The sequence below is a fragment of the Pezoporus flaviventris genome, unplaced genomic scaffold, assembly GCF_033815535.1.
Source record: "Pezoporus flaviventris isolate CSIRO_AGI_PZ_B2104156 unplaced genomic scaffold, CSIRO_AGI_Pfla_v1 ptg000050l, whole genome shotgun sequence".
Lineage (NCBI taxonomy): Eukaryota > Metazoa > Chordata > Aves > Psittaciformes > Psittacidae > Pezoporus > Pezoporus flaviventris.
The window spans coordinates 1,441,178-1,467,528 of record NW_026892598.1 but is presented as its reverse complement, the minus strand read 5'-3'; the positions used below and the strand labels follow the sequence as shown (position 1 = coordinate 1,467,528).

Below are 26,351 nucleotides of genomic sequence, written 5' to 3'. Positions count from 1 at the left end.
TAGGACATTTCTTGGTTTAAAAGAATTACTGCATATTTTCTACCCATTACATTTTTTACATAATCACCCTTACTTTACTTTGAATACTTGGTTGCTAGAACTGACAAGTGAGATTAGGTATCTCATAGTCCAGTATAACCCCTCCAAATACAGTAACCTCCTGAATACATTGAAAATCCTCAAATGAAGAAGGAGAAATTACACTTTACCATTATTCACAATCCCACTTTTGATATTTTAAAATCTCTTTCTAGAGCTGTTTCTGCAGCAGTGCTGAAATATACTTTCAATTCCAATATACTGCACAGCAATATAAAGATTAAAACGCATTTGTAATAACAGGGAGTTGTGTGGTTGCCCCAAACATATACTGATCATAGCAATTTTATATATCATTCTGATTTTTCTCTTTGTATATTGTATATTAAAGTAAACACCTAGGCAGGTTTGGGGTTTTGGTTTAGTTTTGGGGTTTTGTTCCTTTTTATTTTTTTATTTACAGATTTTGCCATGTTTCTGTCACTTGAGCTCCTTGTTCCTTATTAAGACTTCAGAGATACAAACCAGTAGCTCAGTAATTGCTTTCTTGAATCTGCCTTTAATAATTACATTTAGTAAAGCTGTATCGAAAATTAGAAAGGCAGAGACTAATGGAAAACTAGATTTTTCACTGAATTAGAAAGCAAGACAATCCATATATTGACAACATTTCAAGTTGAAACAGATCAGGAAAACTGTTTTGGACTGTGTGCAAAGAGGCAAACATAGGCCTGATGTGCAGTTGCATCTGCATTTTATACAGGCAGAGAAACTATAAGAGATTTCATGTAAATAGGTGTCTTGAGAGGGGACAGTACAAATCTGATTTGGAAGCAAGTCACTTGAGGTTTTTTTCAGACAGAGAGAACCTCTTTTTTTTTTGCATTAACAAAAAGTCTAGAAAGTACAACTTTTCACTGATTAAAATACCTTGAAATGGGAGGTGAGGAGAAGAGGAAACATTTTAAATTCTTATTTTAAACTGGATCATAATCTGCAGAATAATGTTTGTTGAGGTTGGTATGAAGTCATTGTAAGCCAGCTTGTGTGAAGGGGGTAGAAGAAAGAATGAATAGGTTCATTGTTTAGTCATTACTGGGACTTTTAACCAAAAACTTAAGACATTTGAGTTCCCATTTTAAGAATAAGCAAAACCATGAAAAATATTTTCAGACTTCTATTCCTGATATATTGAATATTTTAAATGCCTCTAACTATAAGCAGGCAATGTGTTTATTTATCAAGCACAGTGTGTTCATTAATAAATGGATGCTTTGTGGTAACTTAAAAGTAATACAAAAAAAACCACAAACAAAAATAACCGAACAAAACAAACCAAACAACTTTAAAAAGTATAAAGATCTTGCAGTGTAAACAGATGATCTCTCAGTTATGTATTGTTAGTTGGATCTAAAAGTTTATGCTTACAAAATTTGTATTTTAAACCAGGTTTATTTACTGTTCTGTTTCCACATGCTTTCCCTTTTCATGTAGGAACTGAGCTGTTTTGTTGATAAATGTAATTTGTGTATTTTTGAGGTTCTATAGTGTTTTGAGATTGGGATTTACTTCAGTTATCTGCTGAATAGGCGCTGTGCCTAACAAAGGTTATTTTACTATTGTCAGCATTTTTGGAGACCCTTATTTTTACCCAACAGTACAGTCACACTTACTTGCTACGCATTTAATAATAGTTCGCTTTGACTGCATAATGCTTTCTTCTGCTGCTTTTTAGGACATTAACAAAATTGGGCATATGTCTTGCCCCAAATCTTTGCAGTGTGCATCAGCAGAGTGTAGATCCTGTGATTTTATGGCACCCTGGAGCAATTAAAATAAACATGGAAAAAGAAAGTTTTGCTCATGTAAATGTATACAGTTTGTTTATTGGCTATTCATTTTACTGTAAATTGCTGCTGAATTTTCAATTTACAGTATGTTTGATTGAACATAGGTTGATGGTTTGAAGGCTTCTGAACATAGAAAGGCATTGATCTTCTCTTACTAGAAACTTCACCTTTAATCCTAATCACATAAGATGTAATGTAAATAATAACTTTTGTTGTGTTATATACACATCAATAAGTATGTAGTCTCAAGTGTATGATTAAGTGATCTGATAAGCTTTTTCATTAATCCATCAACTTTTATGATATACTGAGATCTCTAGCTGTTGCTAGTTACCATTTGAACCTTTGCTGAGGAAGTATGCTGTATTGTTCTGTAACAACAGCAAGTATTCACAGTTAGATCACCAGCAGTCTGAGAAATATCACTCTTCTTTGTAGAACCCATAAAAGCTAATATTAGCCTTATTTGGAATAGCAATAATGAATGTGTAAGAAAGCTCTGCTGAAGTCACAGAGGAAATGGAGAGAACCACAAAGGTGACGCCAGCTTGAGATTCCCTCCTGGCTCCTCTGTGATTGCTGTTTGAGCAAACAAGCATTATTTGTAGTTTAGGAAGGATTTTGTCTGTGGTGAATAAATTACTGTTTGAATGATGACTTGTCGACCTGACTTTTTTCCCCTGTATCTGGTGGGAAAGATGAAAGGCTCTTAAGAAGATAAATACTGTGAAGCTAATGGGAATATCTACTGTCTTCCATCCCACCCATCTTCTTCAAAATATTGCAACAGGATCTTCACAGAAACAACAAATTCAGGATATCATATAATATCCTAAATCAGAATAAATTTAATCCTTCAAGTTAGTTACTCCACAAAGCAGAAGGGCAAATTGTTGCCCAGTAACACAAATCTACAAATCTGTGACAGAGTAAAAGCTGGGAGTACATAACCGGGTCTTCAGACTGTCAGCCAAAAAACGAGCACAGAAAAGCAGATATTTTTGTCTTTTTACTTTTCCTCCTGAGTTAAAAGGAGTATTTCATAGGATCACAGAGTCATTTAGATTAGTAGGGGCCCATGGAGATGTAGGCACCCCTCACCTCACCCCTGCTCAAACAGGGCCAACATAGGTCAGATTGCACAGGGTCTTGACCTGTCATGTTTCGACTTTCTCCATCACCACTTCAGGCCCCAGCTGCAGTGTTTATCCAGTGAAAATTTTCTGATGAAACTATTAAATAGTCCAGATTTGGCACTAGATCTGTCATGCTCTTACTTTCCTAAAAAAAAATGAGTTTTGCATGAAGTAATTTCCCATTGGTTCTTTTTAAAAAAAGAAAACTAAGGGGAAAAAAAAAAATGTTGTTTTCAGTACAAAGATCTGGGAATGGGATTATACATTTTACATTGTTTATTTCTGATGGGTAGCATTTTACAAGCTATTTATTTATTTCACAGTTGGATGTCATGACACATGCTGGGGGAAGACTTTTTTGAAACCCAGCATGTTAGGTAACATGTAGATAAAGCAACAACTGTCCAAAAGCATTCAAGTGCTAGGGTTTTTTTCTGAAATTATTTTAGTTGTATTATCTTGTCACAGTAAACTGCAGTAATAATTAATATCTTCCTGTAAGACCATTATAAATACCATCAGTCTTTACAGTCAGCAATCTTATGTTCAGTTTTAGTAGGGCATTACAATTTCATGTAGAAATGATGATCAAGATCTTAGAAAGCTAACGTGATACAGGAATAAGAAAATGTGAGTCTTCTAACCCTAACAGTTTTTTACCTACACATTTAAATGAACTGGTTTGCTCTTTTTTTCTGTGATCTTAGAGAAATTAGAGGAGTTTGTTCTACTTTAAAATCCTCCATTGGTTTCATTATTTGTTAGCAATTGCAGTGATTAAGAAGTTTGAGGAAAAATAACTTCTTTTCCTTTTATGTATTTCAAGAATACTAGAAGTATTTTTCAGTTATGTAGTGTCAACGTATGCCAAAAACGCTGTCTAGAGCAAAATTTTGCAGTGCTTCATGGTTTCGCAGGTTAATGTCTTTTTTGAGACTTCTCTTACAAGGTAGAGGAGCAAGGAGTTATTTTTCCCTGAGACTCTCTTTCCTCAGGTTGGAAAATCAATACTGCATTTTCTGGAATAGGTTTTCTGTTTCCTTCTCTAGTTCTTTAGTATACCCTGGAAGGAGGAGTTGAGATATGTTGGATCTGTGTGTAGAGTGGTCCGTGCAAGGATACAGCTTCTCATGTTATAATAGCTAGATAGCAGTGCACGTAGGAGGTGACTTCAGGAGGCATTTGAGTTTGTGTGTGCGCTTGCCAGGTTTGATGGTGGGCTTTTGGTTTTCTGTTGTTCTTGTTCTTCCCCCTGCATTTTACATGCAATCCTTACTGAAAAGCCTTCTTGACAAAATCAGGAAGAAGCGAGTAAGTGCCAGAGTTAGTTTCTCATGTCCTGAAATCAACACCTGAAGAACAGTATGTGAGGTGAAATATGTTTGTTGTCTGCATAGGTGTAAACATATACATCTTTGCTCTGCATCCACTGGGTCTCTGAAGGCTTGGCATTTTAACCTAGGAAAAAGCATGAAATAAATTGTTCAGTGTTGCAGAAGTACTTGGACTATAGATCTAAAGTTTCCAAAGTGACTGTGATGTTACCGTTTGCCTTATTCTTGAGGCCATACTTTCCATACATACGGTTTTTCTGCCTTTTTAAGTGTTTTTTTTTAATTCTTACATTGAAAGAGCCCTAAGGACATCATCTCGGGGGCTCATTTTTTCCCATGACACTGTCAATCCTGCATACTGAGCTGAAAACGCTCTCACTAGGGAAAAGTAGCATGAAACTGACCACTGCAAGTAAGTACGTGGAGTGAGACTGGGTTGCATTGTGTGAATAGTTTAAATGACACTTTGAGTACTTAAGTTCACAACTAGTGTTTCTTAACAGTTTCTGCTTTTTCTACCCCATAGCAGGTGACTGGTAATAAAGGGAAGGGAGTACGTCATTTGGATATGTACTGCCCCAGACATTGCATGTGGAGCCTTTAGGTCCCTAGTACAGGCCTCTAGACTAAAAAGTGTTTGGTATTTTTTTATCTACCATCTACCAGCAGTGGAGGGAGGAAGAGGAATACTGTGTGTTACCAGTGGGTTCTCACAGTGAGCAGATCCAGTGACATACTTTTCTGATTCATACTTGACGAAATCATGCATTCCCTTCAAGGTTACAGGAGCTGGACTACTTCAGACTAAAAGGCCCTTCTGGTCTTCCTTGGCCTGCTTTTTTTATGGTAACACTGTATGGTCTTTTCTGGTGGTGGTCCCTGTGCCATAGTGTAGATTCCTGTCCAGCATCTCTTTCTCACAAAAACTAAAAAGCATTGTCCAATCTTTTTTCTGCTCCCTAATATCATAGTGGCTTCTGAACCATAGAAAAATACTCTGTAGGCCTGAAACTTACCCGAGCTTTGTGGAGATGCCATAAACATGCAGTCAGTAGGGATGCACTGTAAAAATAACAGAGCACCAGGACTGCTGGTGGAAGACATGCATTGTGCACATACTTTGTGCGAAGTTTTTGTTAAGAGTTTGTTCCAGAAGTTTATGGGTTAGCCAGTTTTGCCTCCCAGCTGTCTTACTGGTTTTCTCATCCTAGTCCTGAAGGAATTTGTGTGAAATGGCATGGGCTTTCTTTTGAGTTGGGTTTGGAGGTTTTGATTTGTTCTTTTGGCATGTGTCAAGTAAAATATATTTTTCTTTGTGTTTGGACTGTCTCAGCTGTAACTTTCTAAAGATATTTTCTGTCTGAATCACGTACCTGTTATGAAAAAATCTAAGCTCAAAAATTGAAGGTTGGCAAAACTATATGTAACTGAGAACAGTCTTATAACTGAAAATATTAGATTATTATAATTATTCCTAGTGCTGCCATTAACTTACATGTTTTATTAAATTAACTCCATCTCAGGTCCTCTTCAAATGTTATTAAGATGTTAATTAAAAATAGTAGTGTGTATAAGCTGAAGTATGAAAAAGGAAGGCTATAAGATAAATGTCCCTTAGTTACCCATTTATATTTCTTACCTGTGAAAATGTATGTGGGTGAAAGAAAAGTAGGGACAGAGGCTGTACAGAAGGAAGAGCAACTGCCGAGGCAGTTGAAGATAAGATGACACCTTACACAAATACAGGATAAGTCAAGTTGCATGTTTTCTGCACTGTAAATAGAGAAGTGGCACTTTCTATAAATACATAAAAGAATAAACTTTCACTGCAACTAAGAACTGAAAGTAAAGTGAAGTTTACATTCTTTCGGCAGGGAGGCACTGGAGACTCACAATAATAGAGCCTCTGTAACAAAAAAGCCCATTTGAATAAGTTATTTATGGCAATGTTTTTGTGAATAGAAAGGACAAAAGTTTTATATGCATTACAGAAGGTTAGAACCAAGAAAATGCTGAGATTTGGTGAGGCTTGCATAGGGAAGTGGGGTTTCCAGTAAGTTCATAATAAGGCAAAAAGAAAGTTTGAAGCCTCAGAATGAGGGAAGGGGTGATATCTGTGACAGTATTGCATTGTGTCTGTAGCAACTTACTATTATTATTTTTGATAGTACTTTTGAATTTGTCCAGTTGAATATAGAGGTTTTGTCGTGGTTTAAACCCAGTCAGGTAATTCGTTCGCTCACTTCCCCCCCTTTCTTGCCCTCCCCCTGCTCTCGGAGGGATGGAGAGGAGAATCAAAAGAATGCAACTCCCACGGGTTGAGATAAGAACAGGTATAACACAAATCACTACTGCTACCACCAATGATAATAATGATAAAGGAAATAACAAGGGAAGAGAATACAACACCTCAGCACCAGCTGACCGATAACTCGGCCCCCAAGCCCGACCAAGCTCCGACCGATACCTCCTCCAACCCTGCAGTCTCCCAGCCCTTCCGGCTCACTCCCCGTTACACCCTGGGCATGACGTGCTGTGGTATGGAATACCTCTTTGGTCAGTTTGGGTCAGGTGTCCTGTCTCTGCTTCCTCACGGCCTCCCCTCCTCCCTGGCAGAGCATGAGGCTCACAAAGTCCTTGGCCAAACCAAAACATCCTTGTTATCAGCTCTGTTCCCGAGCTGAAAGTCAAAACACTGCACTGCACCAGCTACCAAGAAGGAGAAAAAATGACTGCTACTGCTGAACCCAGGACAGGTTTAAATGGGGGAATTGTTTGTTATCTGCAGGTGATGAACATCCAGAGTTTTCTAGTAGAGTTAATAAAGATTTATTTTTCAACCAAGAACCAGGATATGAAATGTGACTCTCAAATTCCAGCTGAAAATTAGTATATGGATATTATTTCTTCATTGTGTTGTATTTAGGAATCTGTAAGCTTTTTTGGACAGTGGGATTGAGTGCGCCCTCAGCAAGTTTGCCAATGACACCAAGCCGTGTGGTTCGGTTGATACACTGGAGGGAAAAATGCCGTCCAGAGGGACCTCGACACGCTTGTGAGGTGGGCTGATGCCAACCCCATGAAGTTTAACAATGCCAAGTGCAAGAAGGTCCTACACCTGGGTTGGAGCAATCCCAGGCACAGCTACAGGTTGGGCAGAGAAGAGATTCAGAGCAGCCCTGTGGAGAAGGACTTGGGGGTGCTGGTCGATGAGAAAATGAACATGAGCTGGCTTCAGTGTGTGCTTGCAGTCCAGAAAGCCAACCATATCCTGGGATGCATCAAAAGGAGCGTGACCAGCAGGTTGAAAGAGGTGATCCTGCCCCTTTACTCTGCTCTCAGGAGACCTCACCTGGAGTATTGTGTGCAGTTCTGGTGTCCTCAACATAAAAAGGACATGGAACTGTTGGAAAAAGTCCAGAGAAGGGCCACGAGGATGATCAGGGGACTGGAGCACCTCCTGTATGAAGACAGGCTGAGAAAGTTGGGGCTGTTCAGCCTGGAGAAGAGAAGGCTTCATGGAGACCTCATAGCAGCCTTCCAGTATCTGAAGGGGGCCTGTAGTGATGCTGGGGAGGGACTCTTATTAGGGACTGCAGTGACAGGACAAGGGGTAACGTGTTAAAACTTAAACAGGGGAAGTTTAGATTGGATATAAGGAGGAAATTCTTTCCTGTTAGGGTGGTGAGGCACTGGAATAGGTTGCTTAAGGTAGTTGTGAATGCTCCATCCCTGGCAGTGTTCAAGGCCAGGTTGGACAAAGCCTTGGGTGAGATGGTTTAGTGTGAGGTGTCCCTGCCCCTGGCAAGGGGGTTGGAACTAGATACTCTTAAGGTCCTTTCCAACCCTAACTATTCTATGATTCTATGAGTTACTGAAGTATTCAAGCCAGGTTAGTTCTTCAGCAGCCTGTGCTTGGCTGTTTCTAAATTTTTCTCCTTTGAGGAAAAAACAGTCACAGATTTTTAGACTTGTCAATGCTAATTTTTTGACTCTGATGCTTCTAGTTAACATTTGAAGAGATTGGCACACTGGATTGTCTTCAGTTCAAGTGACAGGAATTAAACAGCACAATTTTCAATCATCTGTTGCTGTCACTTTGTTTGCAGTATGCATGCTTTCGTCTTCACGTTGCCATCATCAGACTCGATTCATAACTTATTTAAAATCTTTCTGAAATGTGTTGGATACGCAATACTTTATCTGCCTGAATACATCTGCAGGCATGTAATTACTTGATATTTGCCTCTCTGTCTTCCAAGTGATTGAGAGGCTAGTTGCAAATTAACATAATTCTCATTTAATCAATTTTAATTGTCTTTGAAATGGTAAATATTTAATTGTACAACCAGTTCTGATAGGTTATTCAATCTCGTATCACAAAGTTGTTAACAGGATACTTTATATATTAGCCTGGATATTGGTTTATGTTAGTATTTCTACTGCCTTTGAACCTATGCATATGTTGATGTAGTCTCCGTAAGTGGTTTAGATGTTGCCTTTTCTCAGATACGTGTGTTTGAGTCAAATTCTGTGCTGCCTTAGCTCTTCCACTAAAGCCAATGCAGTTCTCCTTAAAACTCTGCAATTCAGCTACTTGTGTTTTATTAAGTAACTCTAAGAAAATAAAATTATGAAATATCTTTTCTCTTCCCCCAGTATGTTGTGCTCAGGTCAAATCTGAACCCTGCATTCCTCTGAACTTCACACTCACTCTTGCTTCTTTTTGTGGGACACCTGTGCTTCACTGACTGCAGCTCATAGATACACCTGGTTAGAGCCAGGCTGGCTCCATTGTCACTGACCATTGTCTGGCCTTTGACACCAGTTTTGCATCTTATGCTAGCCACCCTGCTGCTACTGCTATACTGTCAGTAGTACCTGAAATAGTTTAAATCTGGTTTAGGAATATCTGCATTCACTGTGGCCACTAAGCCAACTAATCCCAATGCTTAAATGAATGATCTTTGCTAAGCTGCACAGATTTTTAGACAGGCAACATCTTTGACTACTTTGACTGCCACTCTTGAAAAATGGTTCAGATGAACTACTTACGTTGACAGGTAAAGTGGAGCAGAGACTTCTCAAGTGGGTTACTGCAGAGACCCTAATAAGAAAAGATGCAAGCTGGGTATGTGGTATTTCTTACCCCCAGTATTTACTCACTATGAAAAATACGGAGCTGATTTTAATAGCTTGTGTATAATGTAATGTGGCTAAATACTGTTGTGTTTCATGTTCATACATGTTTAGTTAGTCACTAGCAGAGAAAAAAAGCTGAATTCACATACCACGGTAGACATACCATGGAATATAAGACATGCCAGCTCCTTTGGCATACAATGCCAGGTCCTTTGAAGTGTAGTGCTTATCACGCTGCTGTGTGTATACTATTTTAATGTGTTCTTTGACACATATTTGACATTTTTGTTTCTAAACAAAACATCTGTGCTTTGGAAGTCTGAGGTGACCCAGGTGTTCTCCAGACAGCAAACACAAGTGTAAGCAAAGTAATACAGTCTTAATCTTTCCAGAAATAAACTTGGTCTTGGGTCTAGTGTCTCAATAAAAGGAGTTTTTTTGGAGCTATTTTGCTGCAAGTGGGGGTACTTTCATTGTCATTGGGAATTGCACCCTGCCTTGGGAAGTGGGAGGACTCTATAGAATCCAAATAAATGGCAAAAGATTTTGTGACAAAATAGAAGAGTCCTTATGTTTCATCAGACTTAGACATTTCATGTAAATATACTTTCACTATCAGTTATTTTTTTTGCAATATTCAGGTGTTTTATCCCAATATACTATTTCTATTGGAAAGTTAATCTTTGCATGGTTATTCTATTAGTAGAACACTTCCGATAAGAAACATTGAGATGATCCAGGTGAACAAATAGAGCAAAGCAGGCTGATTTTTTTGTTTGTGTGACTGTAGGCATTATCATTTGTTAGGAACTTTCTCCTTATTCAGTAAAAGATAGACACATTTTTCCTCGAGTTTGATTCTAAGGATGTTACCCAAATAAGAGACCACAGTGCCAATGAAGTTTTAAAGGGGTGTCACCCATGTAACAGTTGTGCTCTTCAGGGCTAATAAAGAAAACTGTCAAAAGCAAGTCAGATCTTGTAGCTTCTTGGTTAGGTTACAAATTATAGTAAGTGTCTCTGGCAAGGGAGAGGCTTGGAAAGCCAAGTTATTTTTCAGGAAATGGCAGAGAAGTTCCTAGGGGATTTTATGAATCATGTGTTTGGAAAAGATTGGTTTAAAGAGAGTTGAAAAAATCAGAAAACTACTTAGTCTTATATGTCAGCTATTCTTTCATTCAACAGTGACAGCTCTGTAGAAGCCTCCCTCAAGCTTCCCATGTTGTAGGAATTACAAAACTGTCCCTCTGGGTTGCAGTATAATTTGTTTTACTACCTCTTCCTCTAAACCCTAAGAAATATGATATACACTTCTCAAAGGCCATCTTCAGAAAGAATACCCCCAAGTCCTATGCATGCCTTTTGCATGTAGTTCCTACCAACACTGTGCCATTTTATGAACGGAGGAGGCCCATGCTGCAAAAGTGCGTAGGAGAAGGAGTATCCTTGATTATTTTGTAGTATTGCTGGGAAAGATAAACTTCATGCTGAAAGGTTCTTAAAGAGACTGTAGTCTTGTTTAGATAGCTGCTTAGCTGCTGGTACAAGTAACACTGGTGTTAGTGAAGAGCCAGCTTTTTCAGTAAATAAATGGCTGAAGGTCACATAAAATTAGTAAAGAGGCATCTTAATAACGAATATCCAAGTTAGATTGCAGTAACATGAGATTTAACAGAAGTTAGTGAAACAGCATATTTGTTCTCTCAATGGGTTTATATCACAGTAGAAAATCTATTTATTATAATACAAAAATAGTAGGGCTGCTTCTAGGCGGGGTCAGGTACCTGCTTCACACATGCTACAGCTGTTGGGAATACCCTCTAGAAATCCTGTAGTGAACATTTCACTTCTCTGACATGGTCTCCTTCTCAGACCTGAGAAAGCAGATCATAATTGCATAGTGCTAAACCTAAACCTTGATTTCCATAGTTAATAATGGAATTCTTCTGTGTAACTTAATATTGTAGATCTGTAATTGGGACTAAGTGAAACAGTCTGATTTCGTATAACAGACATGACACAGCTTGGGCTGGGGGAGGGGGCCATTTGTGGGTCTTAACCAAATTTTGAGTTGGCTTCAGGTAAGGTAAGTACATCTTGCAATGGGTAATGTAATGGATATGAATTTCTTAGGGGCCCTTCTGTAAAAGTGAAAAGAAACACTTGTTCTGAGTAGAGCTGTCCTGTTGCAGGTCAAAGCACAGGCACAAGCAGTTGCCCAGGCCAGCTGGGAGGTGGAGGTGGCTGTGGACCCACTGCCTGCCTGTGAGGACCAGTGCTCCAAATGACTGAGGTGGCCACGTTGCCCCTCTGCAGCTCCTGCTTTCTGCCTCCTCTTGTGGCCATCAGGAAGAGCGGTTCAGCACGTGTGAGGGCTGCTGCTAGGGGGAGAATGGATGACTGTCGGCTCTGATCGTCAGCTCTGATCTTGTTCAGCCTCCCCCCCATCCAGCCCTCTGATTACTTTCAGTTTCTAATACCCGATGTTTCACTTTTCCTTCGCTGTCTCTTACAGCCATTTTTCATCCCTCCTTAGGGCCTCAGCAAAGCCGAATGGAGCAAACAGGGGTCTTGAGAGGTGTTCTGCATATTTCTTTACTGTGCCCCTAGTTCCATAGCAGGAAGGGGACATTTTCCTTATGGGAAGACCATGCAGGGTCTTGTGTAGGGGCTGCTCCTGTAGAGTGGGGAGGTCAATTGCTATAGAGAGGAGGCAGAGATGTGACTACAAGCAGTTTACCTATGGCACAGAAGGCCTTAAGTCTCAGCAAGGGGTCATGGTCGCAATTAATTCAAAGTAGAATGGGGGAGATGTCCGAAAGTAAACAGCAGATGCAAGACAGGGAAGTGCCAGAGCTTGGGAGAATGTGGTTTGAGAGAAAAAGGGAGGTTTCCCTCACTTCATGCCTCCATGATCCATGTCAGCCTGTCTCTGCACCCTTGAGCTGCCCTATGCCCACTAGAGAACTAAGTTTTGCTACTCCCCCTTCCAAAGTATGAAGTCAGAATAAGTTAATTTGTTTTCATTTGGGGGATAGCGAGATTAAGTTTTATCAAGGCTCCTCTGAAGTTTGAGTTGGCTCCAAATGCTGTCCTTGTCTCCACCTCTGCTGTGGAGGGCAGAAGTATGGAGCATTGCCAAGAGCAGCCCTGCAGAGAAGGACTTGGGGGTGCTGGTCAATGAGAAAATGAACATGAGCCGGCTTCAGTGTGCGCTTTCAGCCCAGAAAGCTAACCGTATCCTGGGCTGCATCAAAAGGAGCGTGACTAGCAGGTCGAAGGAGGTGATCCTGCCTGTCTGCTCTCAGGAGACCTCACCTGGAGTACTGTGTGCAGTTCTGGTGTCCTCAACATAAAAAGGACATGGAACTGTTGGAACAAGTTCAGAGGAGGGCCATGAGGATGATCAGGGGACTGGAGCACCTCCTGTATGAAGATAGGCTGAGAAAGTTGGGGCTGTTCAACCTGGAGAAGAGAAGGCTTCATGGAGACCTCATAGCAGCCTTCCAGTATCTGAAGGGGGCCTATAGGGATGCTGGGGAGGGACTCTTCATTAGGGACTGCAGTGATAGGACAAGGGGTAACAGGTTAAAACTTAAACAGTGGAAGTTTAGATTGGATATAAGGAGGAAATTCTTTCCTGTTAGGGTGCTGAGGCACTGGAATGGGTTGCCTAGGGAGGTTGTGAATGCTCCATCCCTGGCAGTGTTCAAGGCCACGTTGGACGAGACCTTGGGTGGCATGGTTTAGTGTGCGGTGTCCCTGCCCACGGCAGGGGGGTTGGAACTTGATGATCTTAAGGTCCTTTCCAACCCTAACTATTCTATGATTCTATGAGGCACACCGCTGATATACCGCATTGCTGCTATAACTACATGCAGCTCTGGTTACCACCACCCCCCAAGTTCTCTTACCGATTCTGTGGAATAATATTTTCCCCTGGATCAGTTGGGTGGGAATAGGTTTAAAGTCATATTTTGATCTCTACTATATGCCATAGTCTTGTTCCAGTTATACAACAACTGAGACAGAAAATGTGCCATTGTCTGTACAGTAATGAAACACTGAACACATGGAAATCTGATTAGTGTTTCATGGACTGTAGCTGTCATTTCATTTGCTCTGGAATTCCTTTCATATGGCCATGGCAAAGGTTTAAGGGTGAGTTTCTTGACACTTTGAATGCATTAGCTGTTCCTCAGACAAAAGCCTGTCAACCATACTGAAGCATCTAAAGGGATGTATTTATTTCTGAGAGTAATATTTTAAATAAAACTAGTGTTATTAATCTTGGTCTTGAGAGAGAAAAGCACTGTACTAGAATTTTGTGGGGTTTTATTTCCTGATGAATGTTAGGCTAGTGTGTCTGGTTTTTGTAAGTTTCTCTTTTTCTGCTTCTGGTTTTTGTTTTTCCCCATTCTAAAAAAGGCTGCCCATTTCTCAACTGTGATTTTTCAGAAATTGATGTATTTTGGAGTTAATTTTTCCATGTATAAATATACACAATATGGTATTAATTTACCATAATTGTAAACTGTGTAGTTAATGTATTTTCCGTGAGTGAATATAAAAGTGCGATCCGTGTATTTCTTATATAATAGAAAACCAAACTGAGAAGTTACTGTTCTTGTTAAGTTTTCTCCCTACTCCTGGTCATGTTTGTCGTTCTTGTCTGTTTTTTGTTGAACCAGTCATTCTGGGTTTTTTGAGACAAAGTTACTAAAGCTGCCTGTTTTACCATCAAATTAGCAGTTAAGAGATATCCTTTTGTATCTAGTGTAAGCATTTGACATAGGTAAGAGCTGAAGGAGGGCAGTATCAAGAGTTATTTAAGGAACTGAAGGAGGGCAGTTATCAATGTTATTTACCACAGAGTTCTTGAAGTACACTTAAGACATTGGTAGGCTTACAGGAAAGCATGGGTAGTTTTTAAATGTAAATTCATATAAATATGTCATACTGGTTCCTGTTTTGTTCCATTTGTGCTTTTTGTCTTGGAAATTCAAAGTAATAGAATACCAATTGTTTGCCCACACGTAATCCAAAGTAGTTACTACATTGTACTGTCCAGTTTCTGCAGCGAGAAACATAAGTATTCTTGTAAATACTGAAAAAGGATCATTAAGAGGTTTGCTAATGATCAAAAGCCAATAAATTTGAAAAAATGGTAAAATCAGGCATACTTGCTAACAACAGCAAATGAAGAAAATAGTTTCCAATATCTGAACAGATTCTGTATCATTGGAACAAAGTGGAAGCAAAGAAGTAAGACAAAAAAAATTGGTGTTTCATACTGGACTTTTTAAAAATCATATGTAAATCTGTTTTGTAGTTGGACCTGAAAGTTTTTACCATAGGAATTCTTCTTGAAGAGTTTCCTTCACAGGTTTGATGGTTATGAATTACAGTGGCAAATCTGCAATTCCGCTAGGCAAAATGTCAACATTATTCATATTGATATCCAAAGGTGTTTGTCCCATACTTCATTTACATGGGTTAAACTCTGTTGGGAGAATGCTTTTAATGGATAATGATCTTCTGGCATTGTACAGATATCTTCAGTAACTGTTCTGGCAGGAACCAAGAAGGGTGAGACATTTCTGCTTTAACAGTACTCATAAAGAGTTTTTTAGTTGGTGCCTTTATATCTATGGTCCCTTGTATCCAAGTCAGAATGAACTGCAAATCTTTCAGTGTAGTGTAATTTCTGGTATTTCAGTGACTATTGGAAAAGCATTTTACCTGTCTTATTCGGTGATTAATTGTTGCATTTTTCGTTTAACTGTCACTCATAAAAAGTCATATGTCTTTTCAGAGTTATCTGTTCATAGAACATGAACATTTTTACAAGAAAAGTAATTTCCTTGCAGTGTTGCATTTTTTTCCCCATAGTTCTTCCGTCTTTATTTTGGCACTTTCATCTGTGTTCACCAGTTTCCTTACATTGTTTTTCTGTCAAGGCCTGCAATTGCTCAGTTAAATTTGTGTGAGATTTGTCTATAGCTATTTTGAATCCATGAAGAGATCCTGTCTCTCTCATAAACTAATGTATGTTTCTATCTTTCACACAAAGCCATATTATATAAAATAGTGACACAGAAACTCACTTCTGTGCTTTTAGTTTGGTCTTGTGAATTGTGATCTGGTAAATAGGAGGAAAACCTAGAATTTATGCTGTCTGAATAAAGTAATAATATGAAGTTCATAAACACAATATGTGTTATCTCACTTACTTGCATTTCTGGGTTTTAAGTTGCTTTATAAATCAATTCAATGTTTAGATTTGCATTAAATGAAAATATTTACAGAATGTCCACTTATATTTCTGAAACATAGGTGCCACAGTAAGTAGAAGTGCCATCTGCAGGGTTTTGTTTTCAGACAGTAATTTTCAACTTCAGGCATAGCAGATCTGTTGTCTAGCTTTGTAAATTTTAGATGGCTGCTAAAGCTGGATCCAAGAGCTTTGGATGGTAGGAGGCAAACTTAAAGCTTCTCTATTGTCACAGGCATTTGAGGGTGTAAAGATACCAGATTTGTGGTTTTGGAAATTATGCTACTGTGATGCGTGAGAAACTGTGGTTCTCTTTTCTCGTGTCTTCTGTGAAAGTGACTGCCAAATACATTCTTTAGTGTCATGTTGTTAGCAAAAATTACAAAACAGTAATTAAAACTTTTCTACGATGAAAAAGGAGAATGAATAAAAGCTGCGTATTTTTTTCAGTGTTCTAGAGCCAATTCTGTAAGTCCTTAATCAATGATGAAACACAGAACAGAACAGATACGTGCTTTGAAAAGAAGGTCCACAGAGAGATTTGTATTTAATTTCTTCCCCATATCCAGCTATTCTTCTTTAAAAAAATGTCAGGTTTATAGTCTTCAGAGAGAGAGACTTTTCTCTGAAGTTGCACATATATGACTAAAATCAAAATGGGACTGTGCAAGCCAAGCCATGATTCACAAGAAAGTTACCTGTCAAGGGAGTGCTTATAGCTGAGGCAGGAGCCCCTTGCAGTTCCCCAGATTGTTTGGCAAACCCTGTAGCCAACAGAAGTGCTAAACCAACAGTGGTGTAGTGGCTTTTAGCTGACCTAGTTGTAAGAATTACGAGTTGCTCGTAATTCCTGGAGATTTAATATCAAGTTAATTCAGAATTGCTGTAACACCTTAACTAGTGACTCATTGTCACTTCTAATGTAACTGGTTTTATATTCTGTCATCCATTCTTCCCACCAAGATAACCTGAAACTCCCTCAACGCAGTAGCTTTCATGTGCAATCCAAAGCATTTTGTTCCTTGCAGAACTATTTTTTTTTTTATACGGCGTGTAGAATATAAGATGTAAATCATGTTTTCCTCTCATATAATTAGGATTAAGTCTCAACTGAAGAAAAACGTCTACATTGATTTTTCTTTGCATGTGATTCTCTCTACAACTCAGAACTTACAACATATTCCTTAGGGTCCCTTGGAGTTTATTCATGTGTAGAGGAAAATTGTTTAATAGCCAATAGCTATTCTCCCAAAATAGGCTAAATAGATTAACAGAAAGGCAGGGGAAACAGTGCCCCCAAATAAGGTCATCTGTCACAGTGATTAGGACACAGAAGTAATCCTTTTCAAAGAGGTAGAAGGTAGAACAAATTATTACAAGCATCTGAACTAATTTTAGTAATGTAAACATTGGTGTGAAATCAGTCCTGTCCTTACTGCATTCAAACAAAAGTAGATGCATTTCAGACTGGATTTAATAAAATGCTGTCTGTTTCTAATGTGGTTTGGCTAGCCAGTGAAAACCATAGGATTTTGACCTATTTGAAAGGTTCTAGTGGACAATACAAAGTGTTTATCCAGCTGGGCATGTTGTGACAGAAACAGGCATAAACCCTGCTTGCAAATTTATTTCAAACAATTTTTTATTTGGCCAGAGTTTTGAGTCTTGATGTAATCATGTGTCCTGAACATTGTCTCTAATTGGCCTGTAAATAATTATTTCCAGCATTTTCTGAGCAAAACTGAGAAGTCCTAGTAGACCAGGCACCTTTGCTGTATTGCTTTTCTGCCGATTTTGCCTTTATTTAATAGACCGTGTTTTCTTGAGCACTTCAAAATATTTCACATCACTTGCCCTCAGAACTGACCCAGTGACCTGAGAATCAAGAAAATGTCATGTTAGTGACTACTAATTAGTGGAACCAGAGAGGATCTTCTCCTGGCCTTTCAACCTTCCGGAGGCAGCAACAAAAGCTGTCACATGTATCATACAAAGAAAACAAGCATTTGCCCTGTTTGGGAGTTATGTTTTTTTTTTCCCTATGGTGTAGGTGGTAGCACAAGCTCTTTTGAGGCTGTAGATGAATATGTTAGGAGCAAATAAACCAACAGTAGAGCATCTGCATTTATTTCTCCTTTTCCATGCTTAACCTGCTTCTGTTCATACTTAACCTACTTCTGTTAACCAGTTCTTGCTGAACATGTGTGTGCAAGTAACATTAATCTCTGTTTTATTGCTTATAATTTTCAGGTCTTTAAAATAGAGGTCCTTATGAGCGGAAGGAAACATTTTGTGGAGAAGAGGTATAGTGAATTCCATGCACTTCATAAAAAGGTAGTAATTTTCTTTTTAAGATGTAACTTTGTTTTGCCTTGGTTGTGATGTTTTCCTTTCTCAAAATTATTACTATATATGGTTTATCGTAAATACATCTTGTGATTCCTGTATCTGGAAATGAGTTCCCAACTAACTTGGTTTCTTCTTTTTGTGGAGGGGAGTGATATCTTCTCACATGTTACTAGCTCACCCTTTTATTACTGTTTACATGTCGTATTGCTAAAATGCTGTCTGTAGTATGTGTTTTTTTTTTCTTGTAATGTCACAAAATAAGACACATTCCTATATCAAATAAATATGTTACTTGGTTTGATTCATTTAGGCAAATAACTTGTTAGTTCTTTAAATTATGTTGCTAACCTGCTATATATAAAGCTGAAAAAACAACTCATATACACCAGAAACTAGACATGAAAAAGACTGAGCATCTCACTCTGCTGTTCTTCATATAATGAATGTGTTATAAGATACAAGATATCTGATAACTTTGTCTCCTTAATCATTGCAATAATGTGTAAGGAGGAACTTAGCACTTTCAAGTCTGGTTATCCACTAATTGTTCAGCTGAAATGTTAATGGAGGCCAAGTGTTGTGAAGGAAAATTGTGGAAAAGAATTACAGCCTATTGCCAGAGATGGACTGCAATGAAGAGCTTCAGTCCTTCATTCCTAGGACCTGGGTCAGCCAGACATCTTTTGGTTTATAGCTCTCAGTAGCAGTGGGGTTGTGCACACTCAACTGCTTTGACTGATACTGCTTGCCTTAATTATGGAAAAGCTTCTCTGCAAGTGACAGATGAATGATCTCATTCAGGGAAGAAACATTATACTGGTGGAAGACAGGATGGCTTTACCAGCCATATATGGGTTATGGGTATAAGCAAGCTCATGTCAACAAAAGGCAACTATTAAACCATCAGTTTGGCGGCCCTCAAAAGTCCAAAGGTATATTTTGCTTATCTGAACTGTAATTAAGATGTGCAAGTATTTCTTGTCTTTTTGCTTCTTGGCCCGGTTAATGTATCAGCTGCCACTTTTTAATATTTCCTTGTTTATTGTTTTAATTCAGATGTGTCTCAGATGTTTTCCCCTTGTATTTACATTGAATATGATACCTCACGAGCAACAGTGTCAAAATCAGTGGTACAGCTTGCCCACCAGCAAGCCTTGCAATACACGTGTGCTTTATTTTACATTTGAGACTAATGCTGCAATTGAAAGTGAAGCCGGTGAGCAGAGATTATACAACTAAGTTAGGAAGCATTTTGAGAGGAAAATCAGGATTTATATGCTTAAAATGCACCCTGCCCATGATTAGAATAGAATGTTTTCAGTTGCCAGGGACCTACAAGGATCATATAGTCCAACTGTCTGACCCCTTCAGGGCTGACCAAAAGTTAACACATGTTATGAAGGGCGTATGAGTCCAAATCAGTCTAAAACACTGCTACACTGATATATCAACTACCTCTCCAGGAAGCCTGTTCCTCTGTTTCACCACCCTCTCATTAAAGAAGTGCTGCCTAATGTCCAGTCTGAACCTTCCCTAACGCAGCTTTGAGCCATTCCCACATGTCCTGGCACTGGGTACTAGGGGTCAGAGCTCAGCACCTCCCTCTCCACTTCCCTCCTCAGGAGGCTGTGGAGAGCAGTGAGGTTGCCCCTTAGCCTCCTTGTCTCCAAACAAGCCCAGAGCCCCCAGCCACTCCTCACAGGACGTGCCTTCCATCCCCTTCACCAGCTTTGTTGCCTTTCTCTGGACACATTCAAGGACCACATCCTTCAACTGTGGGGAAAGAGCTGCACACATTACTCAGGGTGAGGCTGCACCATCACTGAATCAGAACTTGGCTATTGGATTAAAAAGTTATTGAAGGATGAACAAGGAGACTGGATATATTGTGTGGCTCCGTAAGTTTACCCTTCACAATGAAAATGTCTAAAAATAAAACTTCATATATTTTTTTTACATATTTTTATGTAAAAAATAAAATTGGGAATTAAAATTGCAGGAGCAATTGGAACTGGAATGGAGTATTTCTCCCCCCCCACACTTTATTATGGCAGGCAGTGTAAATTATAAACGATGAGCTATAAAGCACAAGGTGAGAAACAAGGAGTGTTTGTGTTTGTATAGCACATGTTAAATGTTAAAGCATTTAAAAAGACTTAAATAAGTTTGTCAATCTCCCCACATGGAAAAAGCATTTCTTTCTTGTATTACTGTGAGTGATAAGACATGATCTAGTTTTCAAGGCCAGGTTGGACAACGCTTTGAGCAACCTGGTCTAGTGGAAGGTGGCCCTGCCCATGGCAGGGGGGTGGAACTGGATGAGCTTTAAAGTCTCTTCCAACCCAAACATTCTGTGATTCTGTAAATACAGCAGGATAATCACCTATTTTGATGAGTTGGCCGTGCTGTGTGTGATGCGCTCCAGAATGGGGTTTGCCCTCTTGGCTGTCAGGGCACAGTGCTGACTGACACTGAGCTGCTGTCAACCAGCTCCCCAGATCCCTTCCTGCAAGGTTGCTCCACAACTGCTCCTCTCCCAGTTTATACTTGTACCCGTTATTACTCCATTCCAGGTGCAGATTCTGGCATTTAGACTTGTTAAATTTCATCCCATCAATCATTGCCGAGGACTCAAATTTTACTAGATCCCACTGTAAGACCTGTTGTCCCTCGAGAGTCAACAGCACCTCCCAGTTTGCCATCATCAGCAAACTTGCTAATGGTGAATTCCAATCCTGCATCCAGATCATTGATAAAAATATTGAACAGAACTGTTCCCAGAATTGAGCCCTGGAGAACACTGCTGGTGATCAGCTGTCAGCCAGATGTAGCCCCATTTGGTACAAATCTTTGAGCTCTTCACTTCAGCTGGTTCTTCACCCAATATATTGTAAATCTGCTCATTTCACAGCTAGACAACTTGTCCAGAAGGATGCTGTGAGGGGACAGTATCAAAAACCTAACTAATACCAGAAAAGCTACATACACTGCCTTCCTTTCATCTGCCAGGTCGATGACCTTATCAGAGTTGGGCTTGTGCAGCCTGAAGAAAAGACTCTGGGGAGACCTTATAGGAGCCTTCCAGCACCTTAAGGGGGCCTGCAAGAAGGAGGACTTTTTACAAGAGCATGTAGTGACAAGAAAAGGGGGAATGGCTTTAAGCTGACAGAGGGGAAAGTTAGATTAGACATTAGGAAGAAATTCTTCCCTGTGAGGGTGGTGAGACACTGGCACAGGTTGCTCAGGGAAGCTGTGGCTGCCCCATCCCTGGCAGTGTTCAAGGCCAGGCTGGATGGGGCTTGGAGCATCCTGGTCCATCAGGCCGCAGGGACTTGTGAGCATTCAGCTGATACAGCTGGTCCCTTATAATTTCAGCATTCACAAATGGAAAGTCACTCTTCCCATGCTTGTGGTCTTCCAACTCCAGGGACTGGGCAGCCCAAGGTCTGTCAGTATTCATAAAGACTGAGGCAAAAAAAAAAAAAAAAAAAACGTATTGAATGCTTCTGCTTTTTCTTTTTCTTCTTCCCTTTGAAGTCTCATTTCACTGTAATTTCTGGAGTTGCACAGTTCCTCCACATGGAAGTCACAAATGATTGCAGTCTCACTCTCAGATTTGTCTCCTTGTACCCTGATTCCATTGCAGTAGCTTCCTTTGCGGATTTCTCCTTAAAACACTAGAAAAAACATAAATGATGTTCACTTTATCTCCAGAAACAGCAGCAAAATAAACAGCAAAATAAACAAACTTGAAAACCAGTTATTCTAACTAGACACTTTGCACCGCTCTTCAGTTTGTTCCATCTTACTCTTCATCTGCTTGTTGTCTGTTTATATTACTCTGCAAACTTGATAGTGACTTTTCTTTATTTGTTCCGTGTCCCTGGCAAAGCACCCAGTGTATTTTGCAACAATATACCTCTTTTCTTAAGTCTTACTATGTGAAACAGGAGTAAAATTTCAGTAAACATATTTGAACAGCTCATGCTCTGAACCTTTCTTAGTGCTTTCAGTGTTACAGAAATACTGGAAAAAGCATTTTGTGGTAATACAGTATGTGATTTCACCCTTCTCTGTTTTGTGTTAGAGCAGAAAATCTCAATGCTCTTAAAAAAGTAAGGTGTGTATTTGAACAGTTTTTATTGGAGAAGAATATTTTGCACTTGTATCTTGATTGTTCTTTGTGAACAATTTGTTCACATCTCATGACACTATTTATAATCAGGTCCAAATACCAGTTTGTTTTCAGCATGCTAATAAGGTATTTATTTTTTCTTCCTGTCTTACTCATTAATTTAAAATGTAAGTTTCACTCCAAACTGCTGTGAGTACATGGTAGTTGGAAAGGTATCTTTGGACTTGCTGCATGTTCAAGATATCCTTAGTGCTGGAGATACCTGTAGTGAGCTGGAGAAACAAAGCTTCCGTAGAGAACAGCCATGATAGCAAATGGGAATAAAGGCTGAAGGGGAGATTTTACCTTTCGCCAGGGAAGGACGTGCTCATCTGGCATTGTTTTAAGGAAGGAGGACTCCAATGCTCATTTAAGAGATTACTTATTCATCAGAATGCCAATTAATGTTTTTATTTTTATTTTTTTTTAAACAAAGCCATTTCCAAGAACACAGGTGAATATTTCTCTTTCCTGGGTTCAACATCCTTTACATTCCAGTTGTGTAAAAAAAAATAAAGCACCGCTTCTTCTGCTATCTGGCTGTAGTGGAAGAGGTTTAAAATCTTTCCAAGACTACACCAGGACTACAGATTCTTTCCTTGACTATCCACTGCTGTTGTTTTTTTGAAATAGTTTTGCATGGACTTTTACGCTTTGCACTGGTTATGAAAGGCAAACTGGGCCTTTCAACCTGTGCACCATTCACATTACAATATTATATTGAAGTCTGATCAAAAGTTTTAGTATTCTCTTATGGAGAGCTTTTTAGAAAGAATTAAATTCTTTCTATATGTATAGAATAGTTAAAAATACAACCATTTATTGCTTAATTATTTTTTGTACTCTTCTTCCTTTACATTTTTTAATATTGGTAGTTCTTTTTAAGCACCAGAATGCTAGAAGGTGACAGCATTACAGCTGCAGATTTCATGTCAGTGAAATCTCTGAAAATCTTAAGCTCTTTGTATCCTGTCTTGCAAGTTACTTATAATTTTAGAATAATTAGTGTACGTTATAAATCATATTGACTTCACAGCTGGACAGATAATTCTTTACTTGGTAATTTGTGCCATCGTTTAGTCTTGCAGGAAACAGAGACTACAGTATGTCAAATAGGCATTAGGTCAGTGTTACGGACCTAATGTATAACACAGTATGAAGGTTTCATAGAATCACAGAATCATAGAATAGTTAGGGTTGGAAAGGACCTTAAGATCATCTAGTTCCAACCCCCCTGCCATGGGCAGGGATACCTTACACTAAACCATGTCACCCAAGGTCTCGTCCAACCTGGCCTTGAACCCTGCCAGGGATTGAGCATTCACAGCTTCCCTTGGCAACCCATTCCAGTGCCTCACCACCCTAACAGTAAAGAACTTCTTCCTTAAATCCAATCTAAACTTCCACTTTAATTTTTAACCCATTACCCCTTGGTCTATCACTACAGGCCCTAGTGAAGAGTCCCTCTCCAGCATCCCTATAGGCCCCCTTCAGATACTGGAAGGCTGCTATGAGGTCTCCATGCAGCCTTCTCTTCTCCAGGCTGAACAGCCCCAACTTCCTCAGCCGATCTTCATAATGGGAGGTGCTCCAGTCCCCTGATCATCTTCATGGGGTTTTTTGTAGGCACAGGTCTAAAGAAATACAGCTAACGCATACATAGAGTTGCTTAATATTCTTTGACATTGTAGTAATTATTTGTTGCAATATATTATTTCAAGCATAAGAAAGGGGGCTTATTTACTTCTACATCTGTAGAACACATACTTTATACCTATACGTAGTACCTGTACTTGCATATTTATGCAAATGGGGCTTGGATGCTTTATGTCAGAGGACCACAGAGCACAAAATGATTGTTAATCATCATCTGGTGGCACCAGCCACAGACCATTTACCGTGAAAGCAGCTAGGCTTTGGTGGACCCTTGTTTTGTTTCAGATTTGTCTCCTCTTATCTGGAGTGTTCTGCTTATTTGTTACTCCCGTGCAGGTGCTGTCATAGTTCGCAACAGCTGTGACCATAGTTTCTTCAACATTCTCAACCAAATTAGATGAAAAACTGGGGTTCATTTTCTGGCTTTAAGATCAGGCAGTAAAAGTACATGGATTTGGGGTTTTGCTTTGGTGGGTTGTTTTCTCACTTCATGTTTAATTGTAATTTAGCACTGTTAAGAAATAAGCAAGTGGCAAAATGTTTCCAGAGCAATTGAGGTTTCCTTGCAGTAGCTTTGTTACTTGTGATTGTAGAGACATTGATATGTTGGCACTGCTTTTTCCTATAGTGACATCTCAGCAAGCTCAAAAATGAAATGTAAATTCTCAATCTCCCATGGGCATGCATGTCAAAGTCAATTTTTAGTTTCTTTCCATGCATCCTTTGCCTCGGATTTACTCAGGCAATATCCAACAGAAAGAATGTCTAATGTCACCTTCTATTAAAATGTAATGAAGTCTATTTCAGTTATCATTTTTGAGCTGTAGTTTTAAGAAAAACATTAATATTTTTGTGTTTCGAAAAAGTATGTTGCTCCAGCAAGCGGATTCTTAGTGTTCTCAGAATTCATGTTTGTGTCCATCTGTATGCAGCCATGTATTCATAGACACGTTTCTGTATGTATCTATAAAACTTTCCTATGCAAATCTTTAGAGGAATAATTATGGAGAATTACTGGAAATACGTTCAGTGGCAATCTTTCTATTTCTCAGTATAAGATATTAAACACAACTGTCGATCTGTTGGTGCAATTTGAGAACATGGATATTTTTCTCTCTTGATTGCCAGCTCTCCAAAGAAATGGTTAGCTCTCCTGTCTGTACTTCTTCCACCTGTTCATCATTCCCTAAATCCAGAGTTTCATATTGTCACCATTTTTTGTCAGTGGACTTAGCAAAGTAATACCTAGGTGTGCCGCAGTGACATTGTGAGGTATCATCCCCGGTTGACTAATGGGGAATTCATTTCAAGTATTCTCATGTAGCAGTTTTTTTAATGCAGTTAGTCACACCAAACTGTTAGTAGGGTTCCCCTTCACCATCCAGGGCAGCATGGAGATTTGTCATGGCAACATGTAGGTATGAAGTCTTCTGTTACTTCAGTGAGCTGATGGTACTTTCATTGCTATGCTGTTGTACTTTATGCATTATTATTTTATCTGTTCTGTTTCATCTCTAACAGAAATCTTTTGTTTACTCTTATACTTTCTTTCTTGTCTGCATTTCTTTTCATTTGCAGCTCAAAAAATTCATGAGAACTCCAGAGATGCCTTCAAAGCATGTGAGAAACTGGGTCCCCAAAGTCCTGGAGCAGCGACGGCAAGGCTTGGAGTTATACTTGCAGGTGAGTCTCCTCTCAGCACTGTGAAAGTAAAATCAACATCCATTTTCAAAGTGGTGGTGTCCAAAACATTTGAAGGTATGAAGTGGGATGTTTTTCTGACAGGCAATTTTAGAGGTGGGAAATGGATACAGCAATGATGATTAGCCAGCCTAGCAGCTAGAAATCCAGACAGGCATTTTTGTCCCAAATTCATGCAAAAGCTGCTGACTGACTTTAGTGTACTTACTAGTACCTTGTTTTCCTGTGCCTAAAATGGGGAAAATAATGTTATTGTTCTGACTGTACCAATCAAAAGTGTTGCAGAAGAGGCTTTATTTAACTTAGCTCTATTTAGACAGAGTAGGGAAGTATCAGCTCATCAAATTTATATCTCTCTATTGTCATACCTGTATCTGAATTGTTCATCTAGTTGACATAGGCACCTGTCATCCTGTATTCATCTCAGTTTGTTTGCAAACTTGCATTTAAAGTCCCAGGTTCTACCTATTTGGGTTCTGATTTTCCTACAGACTGTAAAAGGATTCTTCAGGAATGACTTAGACATACAGACATCTAAATATACCAGCGATAAGTAACAGCCTTTTCTAATAAATGGAATTTCTACTCTCACCATGGTTGCTTTAAAAATCCCCTATGGTGTAGTTTCACAGCTATTTCTTTGGTGACAAAGTCAGATTAAGGTGGTCCCCTAGACATGTTCCTAGTTTACTGGAC

General features: G+C 39.2%; 1 protein-coding gene across 4 annotated transcripts in view; it reads left to right on the top strand.

The window, feature by feature from the left end:
- Positions 1-26,351, top strand: part of SNX24 (sorting nexin 24) — a 93,850-nt gene that overhangs the window by 29,589 nt on the left and 37,910 nt on the right. For 2 of the 4 annotated variants that reach the window (XM_061468672.1, XM_061468673.1), the window contains 2 exons: positions 18,026-18,109; positions 25,533-25,637. In XM_061468672.1, the coding sequence (XP_061324656.1) occupies positions 18,026-18,109; positions 25,533-25,637 (189 nt within the window). Of the gene's footprint in view, positions 1-17,635; positions 17,758-18,025; positions 18,110-25,532; positions 25,638-26,351 lie in introns of those variants that run through there. The other 2 variants (XM_061468674.1, XM_061468675.1) reach the window with 2 other exon arrangements.